Genomic DNA, 22,934 nt, shown 5'->3' on the forward strand with positions numbered 1-22,934 from the left:
GGATCGTGGTCAGCTGCCAGTATTAATTTGTTCTCCTATGTGGGTTTACAGGCAAGGGAAGTCTAGTTCTATCCAGCAGGGACACTTGCAATGCAAATATTATCCCATATGTTACAAAGCATTAAGGCAACCTGCTTCTATATCACTTGGGTTAATTTTTGATTTTATTTATTCCTCTTTTTTCTTTAATTAATCTCTGGAAAGAAAAAGCCAGAATATAAGTGCAGGGAATATCAAATAGGGGAAACAATGCTTTATTTTTTATTTTTTAATTATTTTTATTTTTTATTTTGACACTGTGCTTCCCTTATAATAGCAGATTACTTAAAGAGGAGTCTGGAATTATCCAGTTTAAGCAAAGCAGATATCTCTCCTGAAGCCAAACTGTGTGTGGGTGTGTTGTCAGGGGTCCCAGAAGAGGAGGGCATAGAAGGCTGTTAGTCAGACCTTGCATGTTGCAGGAGATGTTGGTTATTCAGTAGCTGGCATTTTTGCTTGGCATGCCAATATGGAACCAGTGCTCTGGTGTATCAGGGAAGGGTGCATCCGAATGGGAAAATCCTTACATAACATGTGTTCCTGCCTTTTTGCTTCCATAAAAGAAAAAACCCAAGGACATATGGCTGGAAGAAATGCACAGTGCAAACGTCTTGCCCACGGGTTGGGAATGAGTCTCCACTCCTCTTTCTCTTCTTGCTGATCCACCTTGTGCCCTGTTTGCTTCAGGTCCCAGCCTGAGATGTGGTGGCATGGCTTTGTGCCACTGGCTGGTGTCTGTGTTGTAAGGGGTAGTCCCATCTTGTGACGTTTGGAGCCTGGCTTGAAGCCACAATGCAGTTATAGAATCATAGCCCTGCTTGGTGCAGGCATAGCTCCTGTAGAACAGTCAATATGGGTCACAGCTTACTGTAACCTTTACAGAGAGCTTCCCACACGCTCAAGTTTCTCGCAGTATCTTTATGCATTTCAGCTTCTTAAAGTTCAGGTAGTTAAACATATATATAAACCTTTGCATCATCTCACTTACTTTTATAATCTCCTCAAATAATGTTGTGGGTTTTGTGGTTTTTTTTCTCAGCATACTGCTCTTTAAAATTTCTATGGCAACGGTGTAGCTAAGAATATGTTAAGTAATAGTAATTTAGGCATTAGAGGCAGGCCATTATGATCCTTAGAAAAAGAATTGAATAAATTGATGATTAGCTCTTGAAACAGCAGGGGAAATGAGCAAAAAGGATAAAGTGCAATTCTGTTTCCACCGATGGATACGAATGTGCAAGCATCATATTTGTTATATATCTATGGGTTTGATTTTTAATTGTCTGTCATGGCAATAACAGATGATTGTACGTTATTTATAGAAAACTGCATAGCCCAAGTTTTACTCTGTGCCAAATCCATATTTGTACTGATTTGCAGTAAGGACCAGACCACTAATGATTAATTATATTCGGGAATGCAAATTAAATTTCACATGATGATAAATAAATTAAAACTGAACATCGCATTCGTTTTAAAACAAAAAAAATGTCTAGTTAGAAATTCATTTCCTAAACCTATGAGAATTATTGTAGACGATGAACAGGGCATGAAACCTCAGAGCCTGTGTAAATATTGATTGGTATGTCCAGGGTGTGTTTCATACATTTACCCTCTGCTTCCCCTCTCCAAGGAGATCTTCCCTGGGTCAATTCTTCCCATTGATTTTGAGTCTGCCTACTCAGAAAATGATGCTGGTGCAAAGAGCACAAGAACAGCCATCGATTGCAAATACATTTTATGATACCCTGCTTCCATGTTTTAAAGTCAGAAAATTTATTAATGGTGGCAGGTTTCTGCTTTTCCCTTTGGAACATCTCCATCAAACCGATAGCATTTTGCAGAGTCCTGGATGTTGTTGATCTCTGCAAAGCGATACCTATTTTGCTTTCTCTTGTCCTTCCCCACAGACAGTGAAATCATTCCTCCTGACTGCCTGCGGCCCCGCTCCTTCACCGCCATCCGCCGGCCATCACTGCGGCGGGAGACAGAGGACACGCGCCTCTCAGTCAGCCTGTGTGACCTCAACCTGCAGGAGGAGAGCTTCCATGTCACAGCCACAACCTGCCCCATCCCTCAGAACTCCCTCAACTCCCAGCACTCCCACCTCCTCCCCTCCCAGCTCGAGAGCGACCTCCGCTTCCACCACCTCCGAGGAGCCCACGTCAAAATCCTCGATGACCAAACTGTGGCCCGCCTGGAGCATGCCCGGGAGGAGAGGACTTTGGTTTTCACCAGCAGACCCCTTCGGATCAACGAGACCATTTTCGTCAAGATTAACAAGTCCAATGCTGCACGCACGGGGACTCTGTCCTACGGGGTGACATCCTGCGACCCCAGCACCCTTAGGCCTAGCGATCTCCCCTATAACCCTGAGTCCTTGGTTGACCGTAAGGAGTTCTGGGCCGTGTGCCGAGTCCTGGTGCCCCTCCAGAGTGGAGACATCCTGGGATTTATGGTGAATTCAGATGGCGAGCTGCACCTGAGTCACAACGGGGCCAGCACCGGCATGCAAGTCTGCGTGGACTCTTCGCAGCCCCTCTGGATGTTCTTTGGTTTACATGGTGCCGTCATGCAGATCCGTGTGCTGGGTAGGTCTCATCCCCACCTTTCTCAAACCTTGCGAGGTGAGGTCTGTTGTGGGGAAAGGGGGAAGGAATGGAAAAGCTGATGTCTCCTTTCCTATGCTAGGATCAGGTACAATGTTATTGTTTTATTTAGGGAAGACATAGTAAAGGCATGTATGTAGCACATGGCTGTGACGTACAGGACTTTTTGCACTTCTGTAGCATCTTTCACCTGATGATCTCAAAGCTAGGTTCAGATAATAAATTAAACCTCAGAGACCTCCATAGAGTATAAATGAGTCTAAGTGGACTTACCTGTAGCAAGGATAAAGGAGAGGTGCTTTGTTTTGAGCTAATCTAGTGCATAGTCAGCCAGCCAAATGACAGATACCCTTTTCTATATGTTAGCTCTCTGACATGACTGATTTCCAAAAAGAATGATCCTCTTGCTTCCTCCAGGCTCATGTGTAAGAGGTAGGCTGGAAAGCAGAGAGAGAACCCCATGCTTTGCAGTCCCACAGGTGTGCAGAGCATGGCGCTGAACAGTGCTACAGAGGAGGGATTTTGTGCTCCAGATTTAATTAAGGCAGCATAGTCCACTCAGTGTGGTGGAAATCTCAAGCTGGCCTCTTTCTCTTGACATTTTTTACTCTGCTCTTAAGCTCTGTTAGCCAAAGCACTTCTTATTTAAATGCTGAAGGTCACATTTTGAAAGTGTGGAGGGAAAGGCCTTGAAATAACATTAGTTTAGGAACAAATTGACTAATCCCCTTTCTGTGTAGATACTGGAAAAGCATCTTCACAGGGCCATAGGCACAGGATGTGTTTGGCTTTGAATTTGGAACATAATATGGATCTTCTGGTGTCAGTGCCAGAAAGCAGATGATGGTTTCTTAGAATGAGAATCTTCTCTAACTGGAAATTATCCTTTATGGTTTATACTGTTATATCCATATAAATTTAAATATACTTATGTTCTTTTTGTTTGTTTCAAAGGCCCTCTAAAGCCCCTTTTACCAAACAGAAAAGAAAAAACCAACCAACCAAAACATAACCAGCACCTCTTTTCTTAGGATTTATGGACAGTCTTTGAAGATAAATCATGATGAACACACACATATGTCTGCAGGGTTCAGTTCACAGTCTAAAACACAGTCTGAACTGCCCTAAATGATTTGCTTGAAATTGACCATAGGCCTATGCTGTGAGCGTTTTGTGGCCATTAGAAGATCACAGATGACAAATGTAATAATGCAGTTTATTTCCAGGAGCCCTTGACTCAATCCCTGATAATTCAACCTGATGATATTTGTTACAGGTACAGTACGTAATCCATGGCTGGCTCTGCTCTCCACCAACATGTCATTGTTATAATGGTAGGTGAAGTCAAGCAGACCCCAGTCAAAGTAGGAAGATTAAATGCTTCTGTATGTGCAAAAAGGAAAGCCTGCTCAGGTCATTGAGCTGCTGGTCAAACTAGAAATCAACCTGTCCTTCCTTTCATACGAGATCACTAATGTGATCCATTTTCCATTGACAATCTGCTGAACTGGAAAAATCCTTTCTACCTGTTTTTGTATGCATATAACAGGCTTTTCCTGACCTCTGTCACAGGAGGAGAAGCTGAAAATAGGATATTGTTCTTATGTGGAACATAAATGAAGAGAACTAAACTTGTTGACCTCACTGTGCTCTGTGAAAGGATAGGACCCCTACAGCCTGTGGGGCTCTGGCCACATCAGCTTGGGCAGCAAGTTGTTGTCTCCCAGTTAACAGCTATAGAATTGGGATTTACCGATAACCTTTAACAAGTGTTAAAATAGAAATCAAGTTTTTCAGGCCTGTTTTTCCAGTGTAATAATGCTGGAAGCAGTACCTTGCCAGTATCAGTGTAGTGCTGCTGCACTCACGCTGTCCCAACACTGCATATCTGTACCTGCATTAATTATGCAGATCATCAATATCCTGAGAAAAGGCGCAGAAAATAATGAGCTACCATCTCTAGCTTTTGCAATGCTGTTAGGGAGGTGATGTGCACTGTTTGCATTGCCGTGGAACAGATTATGGCATTTGCCGTAATATCTGTCATTATGATATTAGAAAATGCAAGAGGAATATAAAGTATTCATCTTTCTAATGACAAGTTCCATCTCCAGAATGCAAACAAGAGTAATTTTGTGTGATCTATCTTTTGTAGTTTGATTTTTATCTCAAAGGAGAAGACATGTTTATAGTCATCTTTTCTAGCTTTAATGGAAAACGTGAAGTTCCATATCCTTGAAAGAGATGAGACAGAAATACTGCAAGAGGCATAACTGTACCAAACCTATCTGAAATAGCAGATGTCATTCTCATTCTGGAGGCATGCCATTATTAGAGCAATCAAAGCAGTGCTATGCAGTGTTAAATGAACATCAGACATAGAACAGTGTAATATACAGCAAATGAAAATTGCTGTTTCTGCTTCCTCTCTGTCTTTTCTGCTTTTCTGGGGAGGATGAAGAAGGTGGAAAGCACCACCGCCACCACTCCTGCAGTGTTTGGGTTTTTTTCTGTCTGTCTTTTTTCTTTTTGTTACCCTACCATGGGGAAAAGAAATGAAACCCAACTGCTTCTGTAACACAGTGAGAGACCACAGTCATCTGTAGTGGGAGGTAGAAGGGTGTCGATTCGGTGCAAAGAAAATGTTAAAAGGCAGCTTGACCACATGGAGGGAAGATTAATGGAAGAGGAGGGCATTTAAGACAGCAGATAATAGTATAAGGAATATCATGCTCCTGGCAAAAGAAGAGACAGATTTAAATTAGATATAAGTGAGGGTAATTAACAACAGGAACCAACAATTAAGGGAGGCAATAGATCTTTTTGTCAGGATTGGAAACCTTTCTAAATATTTCATTTGCAAAGTGCTGTCCACGCTTCAGAAATTCTATGGGTTATATATACCCAAACCATTATATAGGTACCCAAACCAAAACCCAGGACTTTAGGCAAGTAGAAATGAAGCAGCTTTTGTACATCCTTTAGGAATTCCATTTGTTCTGATTTAGGTTCTTTTTTTCTTTCTTTTTTTTCAGGCATCATTTCTATACAATAGACAAAGCCAGCCTATTACATTTGAATTACAGTTTTTAGCTTTTGCTGGTAAGCATTTCAGCTCTCATGCAGTTTTACCGACAGCTTTGAAGAGCTGAAATGAACCAGCCTGGACACACTGGTCTGGTTTTGGTGGTGTAATGAATTTATGAAGTTAAACTGATCGACCCCATAAGGTTTTACAGTGTATGACTCACGTCTGGCAGAGCTATCACAGCAACGAGTTTATATATTTAGCATTTGGGGAGGCAAATGGTTGGGGATACTCTTTCATTTGCTTGCGTCTCAGAGTGAATCACCAGTACATGAACCATCCTTCATCTCCTTTGTATTGCTTTTGTGTGTGTCTGTGTGTGGTTTCCCATGTGAATTTCATCCTTTCCAGTTATATGGAAGTTCTCTTTTGAGCGATGAAATTAGATGTTCCATCAGCAGTCATAATGGTAAAGCTGAGTTGCCACCTTATCTGTGTCCTTTCTGTCTGTGCGCCTCAATAACTCCTGCCCCACCACCACATCTGCCTAATACTATAGCTCCATGGATGCCTCCTTGTGCAAACTGAGAGCCTGTATTTGGTGTGCATAGATCTGGGCTTACATCTGTGCTGGTAAATGCACTAGTGCATGGGCTAAGCAGTCCTGCCTCCTGTGCTGTGGGCATTGAGATGGGGCTCCTACACAGCTGCTCATTGCAAGATATTTAGAAACTAATTGCTGCTGAGGTTTCCATCTTCTTTTCAGACTAACTAAAATTTGGTTAGTGGGATCAAAACGGAAGGGGCAGGGAGAGAGAGCTGACCAAGGACTACTGATGGAACAACTATGAATCCTTGGTTCCTCAGGATTCCCTGCAGCAGCAATAGGCAAGGGACCAAAACAAGAGTAAAGGGGCTCAGGAGGACACTGTAGAGTAGTGTGAAAAATGAGCAAAGAGAATTACTAATTGATGCCTCCTGGAAAGCAGTCCACTTGTACTAATGCCTCTTCATAAACTCTCTTCTTGCATGTGGTTTTATCTTTCCCCGCAAGCGGCTTTTGGTTTGATTCAAGTGTTGTGTAGATCTCTCCATTCCTGTCCAGTTTTCTGTTTGTTGTTTTGAAGGAGAATTAGCACAAAGGGAAGCTGTTGTGTTAGAGTGGACCAGGGTACTGTATGGCTTGTCTCTAGGAAAACTGCATGCTCACAGAGAGTTGTATGCCATGAAATATTTGTCTTCTGTGGTCCGTGTCAGCAGTGTCAGAGTTAACAGCTGTCTGTAGCTTTGTGCCATTTAGTACATAAACCCACTCTTGGCAAGTCAGAGAACACTACCCTGTGTACTGAGCTATCAGCCAGCATCTGGTAGAGGCTGGGTAGAGCAGGCAGGCCTCCTCTAAGTGACAGCCAAAGGGCCTGTGAATGCCTCACCATGTCCGTGCTTCCCTCTGTAACAGGGAAGGTGATTATCACAACTGGGGTAGTAAACTGTTCCTGATGCAATGAGGTGTTCATAACAAGTGATGTGTAGATCTCCCTTATCTCATAATGGCTTTGCCTGCCTGCAGTGAATGTGCAGGATACAGGATCATATACCAGCTTCTTTGAATTACTGCTCATGTCAGGAGATAAAATCTGCCTATTCTTTGAACTAACACTGGCGAGGGTTAGTTATTCTGGCTACCGAGAGAATGACACAGCAGACTAAACTCTTTCTTTTCCTTCTTTGTCAAATGCCTTTTCATCCAACTGCATGTCCCATAGAAATTCAGAGCAGTGTTGGCTGAGGGAAGTGGAAATATTTATCTCCTGCATGTATCTGCCACCCTATTTAGACATGTCCCTCCTGGCAGAGCACAGAGATTGGAGAAGTTGGATTAGGCAGTGGTTTCCCTTTTGCTCACAGAACCACTTTTTCTGTGGTCTCCCAGCTACCCTGTGCCAAGTGGCCTATGTAAGATGGAGCAGAAAAGGCACATTTTATGAACAAACAGGAACCTTTCTGGTCTGATTAATACCTGTGCTCTTTTAGAGAGATTTAGGTACTAGAGATTTTAGGTACTGGAATAGGCTCCCCAGAGAGGTGGTTGAATCGCCATCCCTGGTTGTGTTTAAGAGCCGTTTGGATGTGGTACTCAGGGATATGATTTAGTGTAGGGTTTTTAGAGTTAGGGTACTGGTTAGGCTGCGGTTGGACTTGATGATCTTCAAGGTCTTTTCCAACCTGGGTAATTCTATGATTCTATGATTTTCACTTAAGATAAGGGAAAGCTTCAATTCTCCTTTTTCATGCATCTTGTCTGCTTAATCCAGGTTCCTTTTTTGACCTCTTGTTGATTCAAGCATCTTTCTGGGTGCTTTGCTGGGCTGGACTGTGAGATGGAGCCCCTTAGAGGCTCTTTCACTTCAGTTCAGCTAGATCCTCATTGCACGGTGCCCACGCTTGGGGGACTTTTCAGGATGAAGTGCTGAGTAAATGCTGAACTTCATCCTTCGGGTCAGAAAAGACACCATCTGGCTTGTATGTTTGCCATGTGCTCTTTGCCTTCAGACAGTGCATTGGGCTGTACTGTTTGGAGCTTTCATTTTTCTTTCTTAACTGCAGTGTGGGTAATAGACTTGCTGGTGCCCTGCTGCCCATCTGGACGCAGCAAACAACAGTGGTGTTCCAGTGAAGCCATAAAGCACACTCCATTTCTGATCCACAGGAAAGTCTGAACTCTTGTTCTCTGTATGATTTGGGTCTAACTTTTACTTTCCCAAACTGTGGTTGAGTCTGACACCCTTTTGTAAACACAGGTCTTAGGGTTTTGCATGCAGAATCTGCCAGGCTGCATTATGACCTATTTCTGGACATTTCCATAGCATGATGCAAAATTCCTTGTGTTTTCATGGGCTTGCAAAGAACAAATTGTAGTATTGTTCTGCTCAGAAATGTAGTATTGTTCTGTTCAGAATTAAAATCACCCAGGCAATACTGAATGCAAAAACAACCATGGATCATCAACTGAGGTTGGTCACCTGAGAGGTAGAGATGCACTGCAGTATGGAGACCAGGCTTTGAAAGCATGGCTGGCCATGAACATTGAGCCCAAGGGGAAGGAAGCCCTGGTTTCTGGTAAATGCTGCATTGTTCCCATCGCCGTGGGAACATAACAACTGGCTGTGTAAATATACGTGTTTTATAGCATTCAAAAGTGATGGATATGATTACATCCTTCCCTAGCATTATTGTTGATCTTTAACTAGCATGTGCCCAGGCAACTGCAGGTGCTTTGTTCCTTTGTTTCAGTGTGATGTATTTAAAAGTCCCTCTTGAGCAAGACCTGGGTGGCCCCATGAGACAGAATAGCTCTCCTGCAGCCTTGGCAGGAGGCAAGAAAATGTGATAATGTGTATAAATTTATATGGCTGCTCTTTGGAAAGGAGCGTGCTGCGGCAAGAGCTGTCATTGTAGCATTGAGACAATCACACTGTAACCGTGTTTGGTATTTGCAGCTTTCTCTATAGTTGACAGAGCATTTGCATTAGTGAAAGCCAGTTAGTGAGATAAAATGCAGAAGGATTTAGTCATTGCAAAGCTTGGCTTGCTGAAACTCACCCCTTTATGGATTTACCACTGGAAGTACTAAGGATTCCGGTATTGGTGTCAAGTGAGAGGTGTTTGTCTGACGTCTGCCTGGTGAATACTGAGAGAAAGAAACTTTGTCTTTCTGGGAAAAGGTGGGAGAAGAATCCCAAGACATTTCGTTTGCCAATAGATCTCAAGGCCAGGAGAAGGCACATTAGTGTACAGTTCTGGGTGCCCCACTGCATCTTTGGTATTGTTGTTTTCTCCTGTAATACACAGAATAGGCTTTGGAATTCCACCAAATTTTGTGCTCTCTGATAGATAAAAGTATGTATCTACCTTTTTTTCCCTGTATTTTATTTTATTTTATTTTATTTTATTTTTTTTCATTTTTCCCTGTAATGGAAGGATGAATAGAGCATAAAAATGGGGAAGTTCTTTGCAGTCTACATCCATGAGCAAAAAATATGAGATTTTCCATTTTCCATAGCACTAAGGAGAGAAACTGAGATCTCAGTCCTACTGGAGTCTTGCACGTGATGATTTAGTAAGGGTGGTCATGTAAAAAGGGGTCATTGTGAAGCCAGAGATCTGTGGTAAATGATAAGATAAAGGGCAGCTGAGACGCTTCACAAAGTCGCTCTAGTAACTTGTGCAAGGTGACAGGTAACTCTCACTGCAGGAGCACAGGTGTTATGGGGAGTGCACATCTCTCTTGAGCACCACTCAAAGTGCCAGCTAAGGCTGCAGACAGATCTCAGCATCTATTCAAGTAATTTCCTCTGTGTGCTGAAAGCACTGGAACCAGTATCTGGATGAAACAACATTGGAAATCAATACACTTCTGAAATAGTCATTAAGAGTCTAGATAGGTTGCCATTTACCTTTCTCTGGCTGATAAATGCTTTTCATAACTGGTTCACTGACTGATATTGGATGGAGTTCACTATGTTGTCATTATTTGAGTCACACGAATAGAAGGCCCTGTCTTTCTGTTGCTTCTCTACGAGATGGATGCCAGATGAAGGAATGAGTTATGAGCACCTTAAAAAGGTGAAGGTTTAATTGCATCAGAGTAAATGCCCCTAAGCACATTCGGAAGGGGAATACAGACAGCTCATTGCTCCTACCCACCTCGTGTTGTTGTTGTGTGATGTTCTCTCTGGGCCCACACAGTAAGAAGGTCAACATAATTGCTTTGCTATGAGGAAAAAATATAGAAATAATGTTTTTATAAATGAATTTAGGAGGGTGTGTTCGACAATTCCGTGTATTTTTAGAGAATATTGTATCTGGCCTGTTTAATAACTTAAAAGCTTTCCCCAGACAGCTGCCTTCAAGAGATGAGCAAAAAAATGTCTCATGTAAGAAGTGGTGACAGCCCCAGGGGATATCCCCTGAGAGCGGAATGCAGTGTTCTGGGAAACCACCCTATTCACCACAATAGACAGCAGGAGCCAAAAGCAACTCTAAGGACTGCAGCTGCTGTGTTTTGGTCACAGTTAAGACCTATAAAAGGGCAATTGTGGATATAGATAACTGCTCTCGCAAAAATCATAAATGCTGGATGGGATCCCAAGAGATTACTTACCTCACCTTTCTGTTCTTGAAGAGCTCTAGTGAAGGAAATGCCATAATCTTTCTAGGAAGTTTGATTGCTTTATAGTGATTTGCTATCTATATTATGTGTAACTTGAATGCCTTAGGATCCTAAACCCATGATTTCTTGTCTTTTGTGAGCTTTCAGGGAAAACAGATTGTTTCTGCCCTCATTCTAGCAGCCTATGAAAACTGCTATTGTCTTGAAATCATACGTTTTAGGTTGGAAGGGACCCCTGGGAGTTATCTAATCCAACGTCCTGCTCATAGCAGGGCTAACTTCCAAGTGAGCACAAGACTCACCAATTGAGTTTTGAGTATTTCCAGGAACAGAGGTAGCACTGTGCCTTCAGGCCCCTTGCTCCAGTACTTAACCACCCTTGGATGAGCCTGGATTGATGTGACCTTTTCATAACAAGATGGTATTGTTGATTTATTGTTATCTGGTGACCTCCAGCAATCCCCAGGCCTTTTTCTGCAAGGCAGCTGCATTTCTAATTGAACGGTCCAGTTCCCTGCCCTGTGTTTTGGTAGTTGATTGTTTCTGCTTAAGTGCTGTGTTTTGCATTTGAGCCAATTGAATACCATCCCTTTTAGCTGCTGTTCCTACTTCTGGTTGGTAGGACCTTTTTGCATTGCAAACTGCTAACATACTAGCAGCCTTTCCCTGCACAATGCTGTGTATTCTGTGGTCATATCCTCTCCCACTAAAAATATGGTACTGTCTTTCCTTTCATGGGTGGACACACAGCTTCACTTAATACATCTCTCATGGATTGCAGAGAAAGAGTCAGGCTGCATTGGATTTTCCTAATGCTAGTGCTGCAAAGATAAAACAGCAAATGGAACTGATTCAGAACCTGTTTGAAGGTGATTCTAGCCTGTTCAGCATGTTTGGGATCAAGCACGAGGCAAGTAAGGAGCAGAGAAATGTTATCTGGGAGCTTTGCAGAAGGTTTTAAAATCAGTATTTAAACTGATTTATTTACAATTTATTTTTCTTCTAATCACGGTTTGAAAGCTTTTGGTGGGAGCTCTGAGCACACAATGAGCCTGTTTGGCCTTGAGCGCACAGATCTGGTTTTAGTTAAGCCAAGCTGGCCATGCTCATTCCACCCGGCACATGATGTCATTCCGTGCTCCTTGTCACGGTGTCTGCACACCATCCAGCAATATATTAACAGTGTGAGTAACGTGTCTTATGTTGATTATTCTGTCACCAAGGGAAAAGCGCGTCTTGTCTGGTAGGGAACTTGGATTGTTTTAAACAAAGCTCTATAGTTATGCTGGAGAAAAGTCAAGAACTGTGCCTTGCATTAGGAGAAAGAGCTGGGAAGGTGTGTGCTGGCCCTGGGACTTGGGCAGGGCCATTTTGGGACTCAGACCAGCCACTCAGCCTGCAGTTCCTGTGTTGATGAGCTCTCCTCACCCTGCAGAAGGGCCATTTGCACTTCTGCCAGCACGCCCCAGCAGTTCCTATCTATGACACTTGGGGCACCTCCAAATTCTCCTATCAGCTCAGGAGAAAGTGCTCTTAATAGCCTTTATTTTGCACTTAGTGAAATGACCGCGTTGGTGTTAGAGATGCAGTGTACCATGTGCCAGCTGAATGGAAGAAATGGCTGCAGGGAGAAGAGGGAAAGCTTGAAAAAATTGTTCAGCTGTTCAGTGCTGGCGTTTGTTCCGTGTGCAGTGAAGGAGCTGAAATCCGTGCTCCTGCTGGGCCTGTTTACAGTGTGTTACCCACAGGGCAAGTTTTCTGCTACGGTCATCTGTCGGATTGGCGGGGAAGAGTCATTGCTAGTGGCTCTCATTAGAGGCTGCATCACTCTCTTTGCATATTTACCGAGATGAGCTTCAGCCTCAGCTCCCATCTGAGTATTAACAGAAGTGATTCTCTACAGCATCTCAAGTGGGAGAGCCCCAGAGCCTTTTACAGAGGTTAATTGATTGTGCCTGTAAGCAGGCGCTCCTTGTTTGAAGAAGGGTGAAACTGAGGTTCTGAAGGCTGAAGCACGTTGCTTATTTCCCTGTATGCAGACTTCAGAGCAGATTTTGACCCACACTTGCACCCCGCTGCTCCCCCTACAACATATGAACTGTTTAGTCTTAATCTGTTGCAAAGGACAGGGGAATGTGTCATGTGCTGCTGCTGCACTCATGTTTTTTTTGCACAATCCAGAGTTGACAACTGGAGTCCCCGCTTCCTGAGTTTGGTCCTCATTGCTTTGATAGTTCCCTGCAACAAGGAACTGAAGTAGCTTTGCATGGGGTTCACAGGGTGTCCCTGGCCTCCTGCTGCTGCTTTACTCTGGAGAATAGCCTCCAGCTCATCAAGGACACTGCAGATCCCAACCCCCTCTGTTTCTCTTGGCTCCTTATATGGTAACATGAAGAAGTCTTTGCATTTTAGCTCTTATTCCCAGCCCACAACATGAAACTTTAGAACTGCAGGGAAACTAATTCTTACCACCAAGAAACCCTACCTTGGTTCACATGTGTGCCACCGCCTCACTGCTGCCATACTGAAGCCCAGGCTGTGTCATTAACAATGAACCAAACCTTTGCAGCAACCAGAATTTTAAGCATTCCCATTTTTTCCTATTGCCCTAAAACAGTTTCTACCCAGATTTCTGTCCTTACCTGCTGTCCCCTCCTGCTATTCTAAGTCACCCTACAAAAAAGGCAGGGCAATGAATGGAGTTCAGTTTTCCTGATTACCAAACACTTGAATCTGTCTTTAGGAAGACCTTGAGTGACTTAGCATGAATTTATGAGAGCCTGGGATATATTTTACTCTGGGTTAGCGCAGAGTGCTTTGACAAGGTGATATATTCTTGTGCTGGAGTCCAGCCCACCCTTCTGCAGGCTTTGTCCTTTACTGGCCACAAGCCCATCGCTGGGTATAGTGTTGTGCATAAGCAGGAGCTTGAGACCATGGGGAAGGGAACTAAAGATTTGAGACAAAGAGCAGAAGCAAAGGGTTATGATGGTTAAAGGAACAACCAGGTAGTTTCAGGGACTGTGGAAGCCTCTTGTCTTACGCCAGCTGATAGCATTTGGAAAGGTGCAAAAGGTCTTTTTTTTGTTGTGTGTTGTTTTTTTTTCTCCCTAGATTTCAATCTGATGAGACATGAGAGCTGGTCAGCACTGAGAGTTGCATCCCTGCCACTCATCCCCAGGGCCTCGTTGGACTCAAGTTTTTAGAAGTAACTAACTGTGGCTTTGTTTTCCCATGGTGCAGGTTCCACCATACTGGCCGAGCGGCTGGGGCCGTCCACACCGAGCTCACCCACATCAACGCCCAATTCCCCCACCGTCCTCTGCAGTGGTGTTTCTGACCCCATACTATCTACGTGTGGTTCTGGCCCACTCTGCAGCTCCATCAGTGGTAAGTGTGGCAAGATTTCTCCCATCTCCTCTCCTCTTGCCTCCCTTCACAGTCTTGTGGTTGTCTCTCGGAATGGATTTAAAAACACAATAACCAACAGAGGCTCTTGTCAGCTCCCTTGGGGAGGAAGGGTGAGCCTCTGCAGAGTCTATTTTCAGCCTGACTTACGTGGAAGCTGCTCAGCTGCCTAGACAGCAATATTTCTCCAACCCTTTTCATCACGAAAGGTCCCAGAGGACACAGCAAAGTTTCTGTTTTGTGCACTGGTCCTGTGACACACAGCGGAGCACTCTGTGGCAGTGGTGTTGCACACTGACTTAGGCTGGAGCTACAAATAAATCTGCCTAACTTCCCCCTTTCCTTCTCCACAAACCCACCTTCAGAAAAAGGCAGTATCAGTATTTCTAATATTGCAATGAGATTTAGATAAATGAAATACAAACGATAGGATGTTCTGTAGCATTTCTAGAATGCCAGGGATCTGCATGATCCCAAGGCTCTGATTTATCAAGTCTTGGTCACTGTTGTCTTAACCAAGGCGCTTCTCTCTGATGGTACTGTTCGAATGTTCTGGGGCAGACAGAAATTCTCTCATTACCTTGCCATTTCATCTGGCTTTGCAGGGAGTCTTCACCACTTTTATGCTGCGAGCATAATTAGTGCAACCTTTGTGGCTCTTGCAGCAATGTGCCTGCTATGAGCTCAGTGCTGCCCATGCCAGCACCACCCCACCTGTGTCCTGGAGGATCCACATGGAGGGATTTATCACCAGGCAGTGTAGACCCAGATCCCTTGATCAGCCTTAGAGATGAAGCACTGCTTGTCTTGGGAGCTGCTGCCACCATGTGCCACCTGACCTCCTCCTTTTCAAACCAGGTGGTTCATTCCACCCCTTCTCATCTTTTCCTCGTTAATGTTTAAACAGAGGTTTGAAAATGTGCAATTTCTCCTTGTCCCAAATGCTCGGGAATGGCTGTCTCTTGGTTTGTTGTTTGTGTGTGGCAGATCCCAACAGATGCTGCCTCATTGCTGCACTGAGTCTTGGTGTGTGAACCAGGGCTCAGTGACCAGCAAATCGCAGGAAGGAGCCCTGATCCTGGAGGACAGCTGAAGCATGACATGCTGCTAGGGCACAGTTCCTCCCTCTGCTTCTGGCTCCAGGGCAATTACTCCAGAACGTCAAGAAGCCTTTTAAGCAGCACAAGTGACCGTGTTCTTTGTCTTTCAGGCACAGCTCCCAACTCTCCCGTCAGCTTGCCTGAGTCGCCCATCTCCCCATCCGTCTCAGGGCCTTGGGGAGATGAATGTACCATCTGCTATGAGAACATGGTAGACACAGTCATTTACTCCTGTGGACACATGTGTCTCTGCTATTCATGTGGGCTGAAGCTCAAGAAGATGGCCAACGCTTGCTGTCCCATTTGCAGACGGGCCATCAAAGATATCATCAAAACGTACCGCAGCACTTAAGAGCGACAGCAGCTGCTGTGATGGGACGAGGGAGGTGGAGAGGTGGCTGTGAAGTATCACAGGTCTTGGTCTCTATTCACCACCTGGGGATTTGAAAACCATCATCCACCACCACTCGTGATCCCCCACTTCCATGGACAAGAGATGAGACCAGCTTAGATGCTACTCTTCTGCTCTCCAAGGGGCTGAACTCCAGTGCATCAGGGAAATCACCATGGACTGCACCCCCCTATGGATTTTAAACTTTCTCTCTCTAAAAAAAAAACAAACAGCTGGAGCATCCATCCCTTTTCTACATCACGCACAGAGGAGGGGAGTCTCTAATGTTTAGCATGGACAACAAGCGATAAAAGGTTCAGTGCTGCACCTCTCCTTCTGGAGCCACCCTGCGTGCGAAGGATGCCTTGGTGGAAGGGGAGAAACAAGCAGTGTGTTTTGATATACAACTATTCTGATCATAAGAAGCCCCTCAAAAGGTATGGTGTGAGGCAAGCGTGGACCCAGCAAGGGAGATGCAGGGAGTACATCTGCAGTGGAAATGCAGGAACAACTGGGACTTTTAAAGAGTTTTAACCCTCTCTGTGTCCACCATGGCAGCACCTCCAGGGGGCCAGCACCATGGCCATCCTGCTGCCTCCTTGCAGTTCCTCATCAGAGGTGTTCATGATGGGTTTGGCAGCGAACACTGGACTCTCTCCCTCCCAGCAGCATCCAGCCACCTCCTGGCACCATCCTGCTGCATGACGAGCATCTCTCACACCCCACCACCACTGAGTTGCTGTGGCTTGTCCTGAATGGTCTTCACACAGCACAAAGAATCCAGCAGCATCCATGGCCTGCAAGAGGGGAAGATGCACCTCCCTCACCTTTCCTCCCCTCGTCATCCAGACAGCACTTCGGAGGGAGAACAGAAAAAAATGAAGAAAAAAAAGCAAACAAACCCAAAAATACAAAAAAACCCAGCTCCACTGGGGAAGAATGTATAAACCCACATGTCTGCGGGTCTCATTTACTGGTAACTTTATCACTGTGCAAAAACAGCCAGGTGGTACTTTTAGCCCTTTACAGCCAGCCCGCCGGCAGGACATGGCTGTCCTTACGTATTAGAGGGGGGAAGAAGAAAATAATTATAGCTTGAGGGGTTTGGTTTATTTAAATAACCCCCTTGCCCTCACTGGGAACCCCACTATCTCTATAGTGGGTGCCATGATGACCGTGGTACTGTCATAGCTGCTGGCCTGGCCCAGGGCTGCAGGGCCTTGGGTCTTGCTCTGCTACAGCAGGTGCTTCCCAGCTGTCCTGTGGCCCCATCCTGATGCCTCTGGGAGGAAGAAGCAGCACTAGGTCAGGGCTGGGATGTGGTCTTCATCCCACCTTGTTGCTGCCATGACAGGGAATGCCATGGAGCTGCGCTCTTCCTGCTGAGCCTTTTGCTATCATGGCCACCACAAGTGTGGTGGGTGAAGGTTCTGGAAAATATGGCCACACCCTGATCCCTCAAGGAAATGAAAGGAAATGCAAAGAGCTGGAGAGTGCTTTGTAAAGCCTTTCTCTAAAGGCACCGCCATCACTGCAGCCTCCTGCAGGGGCCTGCAGCCACCCCCAGCCTGCCTGGCGGGCACTCCGTAACTTGAACATTGATTTTCTGGTTACAGGGATTTACGCCATTTCTTTGCACATCTCTCACGTGCACCCCTAACCCAGGGGCCCTGCTTGGACAGGGGTGGGAGGAAGCGGTCACAGCCTCCATGCCAGGAGCACGACCAGTGTGTGGTCACAGAGCCAGCCTCCAGGACCAGCAGAGGTGGGGAATCTGTGTCAGTGCTTAAACACACCCCAAAATGTCAGAGGAGAAACCCAAGAGGTAGGAATGTGTCTGTGAATCAGTGGATGTGGGGAAATGTGCAATAAGCAGCTTCCCAGGCCTTCACCACGCCAGTGGGACCGGTTCCCTCCCACATAGGGCAAGCCAATGGGTACACTTTATTTTTCAAGAATCTCCATCCATGGGTACCAAGTGCAGTGGTGTGAATTCCCTTTTCACCTTTTGAATTCAGAGTGTTTTAATATATTAACTAACTAACTGTGTTTGTTTTACTGTGGACCAAAGTCTAGAAGTTAGAAGAAACTGAAAGCTCCCCCAGCATCCGAGCTCAAAATTTGGGGTTCAGTCCTGCTCCCAGCATCAGCTGGCTCCAGTTGTGAACAGGGAGGAGAGCAAGGCTCTCTGCAGGGAGCAAAAACAGCAAAACCAGTAACAACAACAGTCCTAACCTTTTGTTTTGTTTGAATTGTGTAGGCTCCCTCGTACCTCTGTGTTCTTGTGTCATTTGCATTTCATTGCTTTACTTTAAGATGTTTTGTGTTCTGTTTGAAGAGAATAACAACTCATTGTGAAAAAAAAAAAAAAATTGGATAACTGTGATTGTGAATAAAGCTGATTTAGGTATCCTGCAGCACCGCGACCAGATGAGTGTTTGACATTGCCACAAGTGCAGCAAAAGGCGACAGGCAGGGCAGAAGCAAGAGGTTGAGGTAAGCAATGGTGGAATGAAAGCTGCTCCCTTGGGGTGAGCCTTCACTGCTGAAGGATGAGATGGTGTATAGAGATGGATGATGATGTTGAACAAGCCCCTGATGGGCTTCAATATCCACCTAAGTGATAAAAGAAGACACACAAAAGTGAGGACTAAGGGTATTCCTGCAGCTCAAAGTGATGCTCCTGAACATCTTCCCTGGTGCAGCAAGCTAAGTCTGAGGATGCCTGTGCTGTAACTCCAAGCACTGTGCTCAGCTCCTGCTTTCCCAGGGACAGAAGGATCCCTGGAGGAGGCCCCAGCATCCCCTTAAGGTGGGAGCTGCACAACAGACTGCTCTTGGAACTGGGAACACTGGCTTTGCCACGCAGCCCCTGCCAGATGCACTGAGCCCAAGCACTGCTACATCTTAGGACAAGCAAGCGAAACCCAAACCTTCTCCATCCCCAGTGTCAGCGAGAGTAACCAAGGCAGGTATGTACTCTGCCGGCCTTGGCCCACGGCCCGCGCTGGGGAGGGATGAAGAAGAGGGGAGGGATGTTCCAAATTGGTCCAGGAGGGCAGAGCTGGTCCTCCATCGCCACCTGGTGCTTCTGCTCCGGCACGGCACGCACCGCCTCCAGCGGGCTGCAGTATCATTATTTATCAAACACACACGTCTGGGTGCAGGGTAGCTCTGATGGTGGAGCGTGGAGAGAAAGAGAACAGTTAACAGTGTGTTAATAACACGCATGGGTGTACGTCAGTAATATGTTGATTGCATGCTAGAAAAAAACCGAACCCTTTCAACCCTAAGGTTGACTCTACACACGTGGGAAGAAAAGACAGTTCCCTGGTACACTCCTCACAAAGGTTTGTGCCTAGAAGTGCCCGGGACTGTGTGCAGCCTCATTCCTAATTTCTTATAGCCTTCAGAGAGCTGGGATGGCTCAGCAGGAGCCTTTGGCAACCACTTACCTATGTGACATGGTGAGCAAACACTGTGCCTCTGCTGAGAGCTGCTCCATCTCCAGTGACATCATGTCATAGAATCCTAAAACTGGTGGAGTTGGAAGGGATACATGAAGGCCAGAGGGACATCTATAGCACCATCAGGTGCTCAGAGAGAGGGTGTCTCCAAGGACAGGGTATCCCCTCCCTCTCTAGGCAACCTGTGCCAGTGACCCACCACTCTTACTGTAAAAAAGCTCTTGAGTTTCACCTATGCATCTGCTACATGTAGCAGGAAACTTCTGCTTGTTATCTGGGGCTTCCAGCCCTTAAAGCCAGCAAGGTGTCAACACAACTTGGCAACCTTGCAGTGCTCAGACCTTACAATGCCATGGTCATGCTCTGCAGAGTACCATGCAGGGGCGATATGAACTCATCCCAAAATGTTCAGCAACCCTTTCTGTGATAAAAGGGCCACCCATGCAAAAGAATGCTTCTCTTCTTGTTTTGGGTCCGACACCACATCACTCTCCCAAAAGAATACACTGAAACGTGTGTTAAGCCTTAAGACCATGCTCAACACAGACAGCGGCTCTTTGTGTTTGAGGACAGAGGTGAGCAGCCCATAAAGCTTTACAAAATACAACTACAGCAGCAATTCAGAGCCAGAGGACAAATGGAACTCCTTTATCCATTTAAGCCTGAGCTGAAATATGCAATTTCACGCACATCCAAGTCATAAGATCCTCTGGGAGTAGAAAAAATACATTATCAAAAGGTTGAAAATAAAATAAACCAACCGGATCACAATTAAAAATGTCCAAAATTTATTTTTCCTTAGGGCATAAGAGACAATGTAAACAAAATACAACATTAAAAAAAAAAAAAATAATCACAAGTCAATTCTTACAGTCTGCAAACATTTGAAGATAGAGTACCCTTCCCACCTCCCCCCAGAACACTGCAAGCCTGCTCAAATGTTAACAAGCAACCGTTCTGGACCCTGAAGGTCCAGTGAGTTTTGCCAAGTCCCAAGCTGGGAATAAATCTCTCATGTAAGGACACTGCATCTGTTTTATCAAACATTAAAAAAAAAAAAAGTCCAAAAAAATATAAATATTACAGACGAAGATCAGATTTAGCACCACCTTTGGTCCAAGCAATCAGTGAACTGGGAGATGACAGATACAGTCTGTTTAGCAAATCCCTTCTGCCTGAGTCTTTGAAGATGTTAAAGGTTCACATTGCAAGAACCTGTAATAACGCTGAGGGAACAGCCCAGCCCCCAAACTCCATCCCTCGTAACCTCCGCCAGTCCTGAGCATGCGGGAAGGTGAGCTGTCCTGATTGCTCAATATTAGATGCTGATCACCTCTAAGCTCCGATAAGTGCCTAAAGTGGGATGCCAAGATCTACTCACAGGCACAGCAACCTCAAGTTCTTGCTCTGCACCTTCACATGCACAACTGCCTGAGATATATTGCTCATTCTCTGTTGAGTGGCCCATGCAGTTCTCAGTTCTACATGCAAAGACATTATTAAAATCTCACGCCAAAACATTTGCTTTTACAAGAAACACCCAAATTGTAAATTGCTTTACAATGTATTGCAGTACTCTGAGCGAGCACTTGGCCACAGCATGCGGCTGTTGGGTAGCCATGGAAAAGCAAATGCAAAACCATTTCTGGACTGGGCACTAAAATGAAGTCTGCAGTTGTGGATTAGGGGAGAAGGTAATGTTTTGCACAACAGTTGTCCCCCCAGTGACAGATCTAGAGCAATGGCAACACTGTGCTACGATCATCATCACTTTTGACGAGATGCGCTTCTCCTGTCCCAGTCACAGGATCAGGCCCACAGTACCGTATATATCAGCTAGAGACTCACAGGTCCCCAAAGGACCTGTGTTGAACCCTGGGGGATATTTCTACAGGGTTGCTTGGCAAAAAATGAGAACTACAATGTCGTATTAGTCTGTAAAGGAGTTACTCATCTTTTCTACCTACAAATCTGACCTGCATCAAATCTGCCAAGTTCACATGCAGACCTGGAGACTGGTCACAAAGAGGTCTTCTGTTTTGTGCCAGCTCAGACAGGGGCCTTTTGTATGATAACTCATGCCACCAAAGGCAAGAGATTCTGCTGCATGAAAAATGTCTTTTTCTGGCTTTCAGTTTTGATTGGGATGACTAGAAGGTCATTATTTTCTATCATACACCGGATCTGCAGTCCTAGGAAAGCATCTAAAAGAGCCAAATACATTTGGGCCCTATCAGTCAGGAGCTGTTCACTGTACAAAGTCATGTTGGTCACCAGCTCAAGTTCATTAAACAAAAACTGGGCACTCCATAAGGCTGCAGTACTTATGTATCTGTGCTTATAGCTTCCCATTTGCTGTAGGTACATCAATGGTTGATGCTATGAATGTCAGCTCTGAAAGAATCGCTATTTGGTTAAAAAGCTCAAACATATGCACTACGACCAATATTCACTGCCTTCAATAGAGCTGGACCACAGGCCACAAGCAAACATGGTCCAAAGCTGTTACAACAAGAAGGGCTTCCCCCAACTCATTTTCTTTACCTCTTGGCTTAACTCACATCCCAGAACAAACGGAACAGACTCCCGCCTATAAACTCTCTCCATATGAAAACAAAACAGTTCTCATTTATTCCTTTTCCATATACACCACGACAGAAACCACAACAACTTCTGGACGCTTTTCGCAAGCAGAACACACAAAATGGCTCCCATGTTAAAAACAACAACAAAAATAACAAACAAAAAAGCATCACCAACTTGACCACACACACACTAAAACCAACCACACGTTTCTCTGTTTCTGGTCACCAACATGCTCTCCCCAAGTCCCCACCAAGTACATTCCCACCACCTATCTGCTAGAAAATGGAGTGCTACACCAACACAAAAATGACAACAGCATCTAATACTAAGAATATCAACTCAGGAAACCCACTGCAAAACCTCATTTGGACCAGGTCTAGATTGAATTTTTTCATCAAACACATATTTGGGATGGTAAGAACCATAAGGCTTTCCAGACCAGATGTGCTCTCCGAGTAGAGGGGAGCACAACCACTCAGACTGATTCCAACCTTCATTCAGCAACAGATTTCAGCTCCCATTAATTATCTATTGTTTCCAGAAATCATTTGAGCTAATTAACAGTTTTGGAAGCAGCCGCAGATATATGTGCCCAAGAGAGATATCTGCATCTGAGCTTTGACTGAAGCAGCAATCAAGCTGCAGGCAAAACTTCCTGTGAAGACACATGTGAAAATGTGATACCAACTCCCAACTGAGACATCTAATTGGCTTGATTCTCCCCAAACACTGGGAGCAAAGTAACCAATATCACTGCCTGCAATTAAACTTAGAGTACAGCAACAGCAATGATACAGTGTGATGTGAGCCAGACAACAGAAATGCACTTACTCTGTTGACCCCCTAACAGTCAGCTTGTATACCCAGTACAGAAAAGACACTGTAATGCTCCATGCACTCTGCTTCCACAATACTCCAAGTTTGAACCCACCATGAGTAATGAGCAATGAGCAAGCCCCTTCAGCAAGGAGCAAAAAACACTTTATCCTAAAGACTGGAAACAATTATAACATCTCCCCAATCATGAAAGTCTAAGACTGGCAATAAACGTTGGCTATTCACTGAAATATCTCATATTCTTAAAGATTTGTTTTCAATTCCCTTCTTATTTGCTTCAGTTTGCTCATGGATAA

The 22,934-nt window shown here is 44.9% G+C and overlaps 1 protein-coding gene across 4 annotated transcripts in view; it reads left to right on the forward strand.

Annotated features, from left to right (window-relative positions):
• NEURL1 (neuralized E3 ubiquitin protein ligase 1) overlaps positions 1 to 18,165 on the forward strand; it is a 128,272-nt gene extending 110,107 nt beyond the window's left edge. For all 4 annotated transcript variants that reach the window (XM_015867113.3, XM_085555260.1, XM_015867115.3 and 1 more), the window contains 3 exons: positions 1,950 to 2,630; positions 14,093 to 14,239; positions 15,468 to 18,165. In XM_015867113.3, coding sequence (XP_015722599.2) covers positions 1,950 to 2,630; positions 14,093 to 14,239; positions 15,468 to 15,709 — 1,070 coding nt within the window. In that variant the 3' untranslated portion in view covers positions 15,710 to 18,165. The remainder of the gene's footprint in view (positions 1 to 1,949; positions 2,631 to 14,092; positions 14,240 to 15,467) is intronic.
• The last annotated feature ends 4,769 nt before the right edge of the window (positions 18,166 to 22,934 follow it).

The sequence above is a fragment of the Coturnix japonica genome, chromosome 8 (assembly GCF_054131305.1).
Source record: "Coturnix japonica strain WE chromosome 8, WE-NBRP24, whole genome shotgun sequence".
Lineage (NCBI taxonomy): Eukaryota > Metazoa > Chordata > Aves > Galliformes > Phasianidae > Coturnix > Coturnix japonica.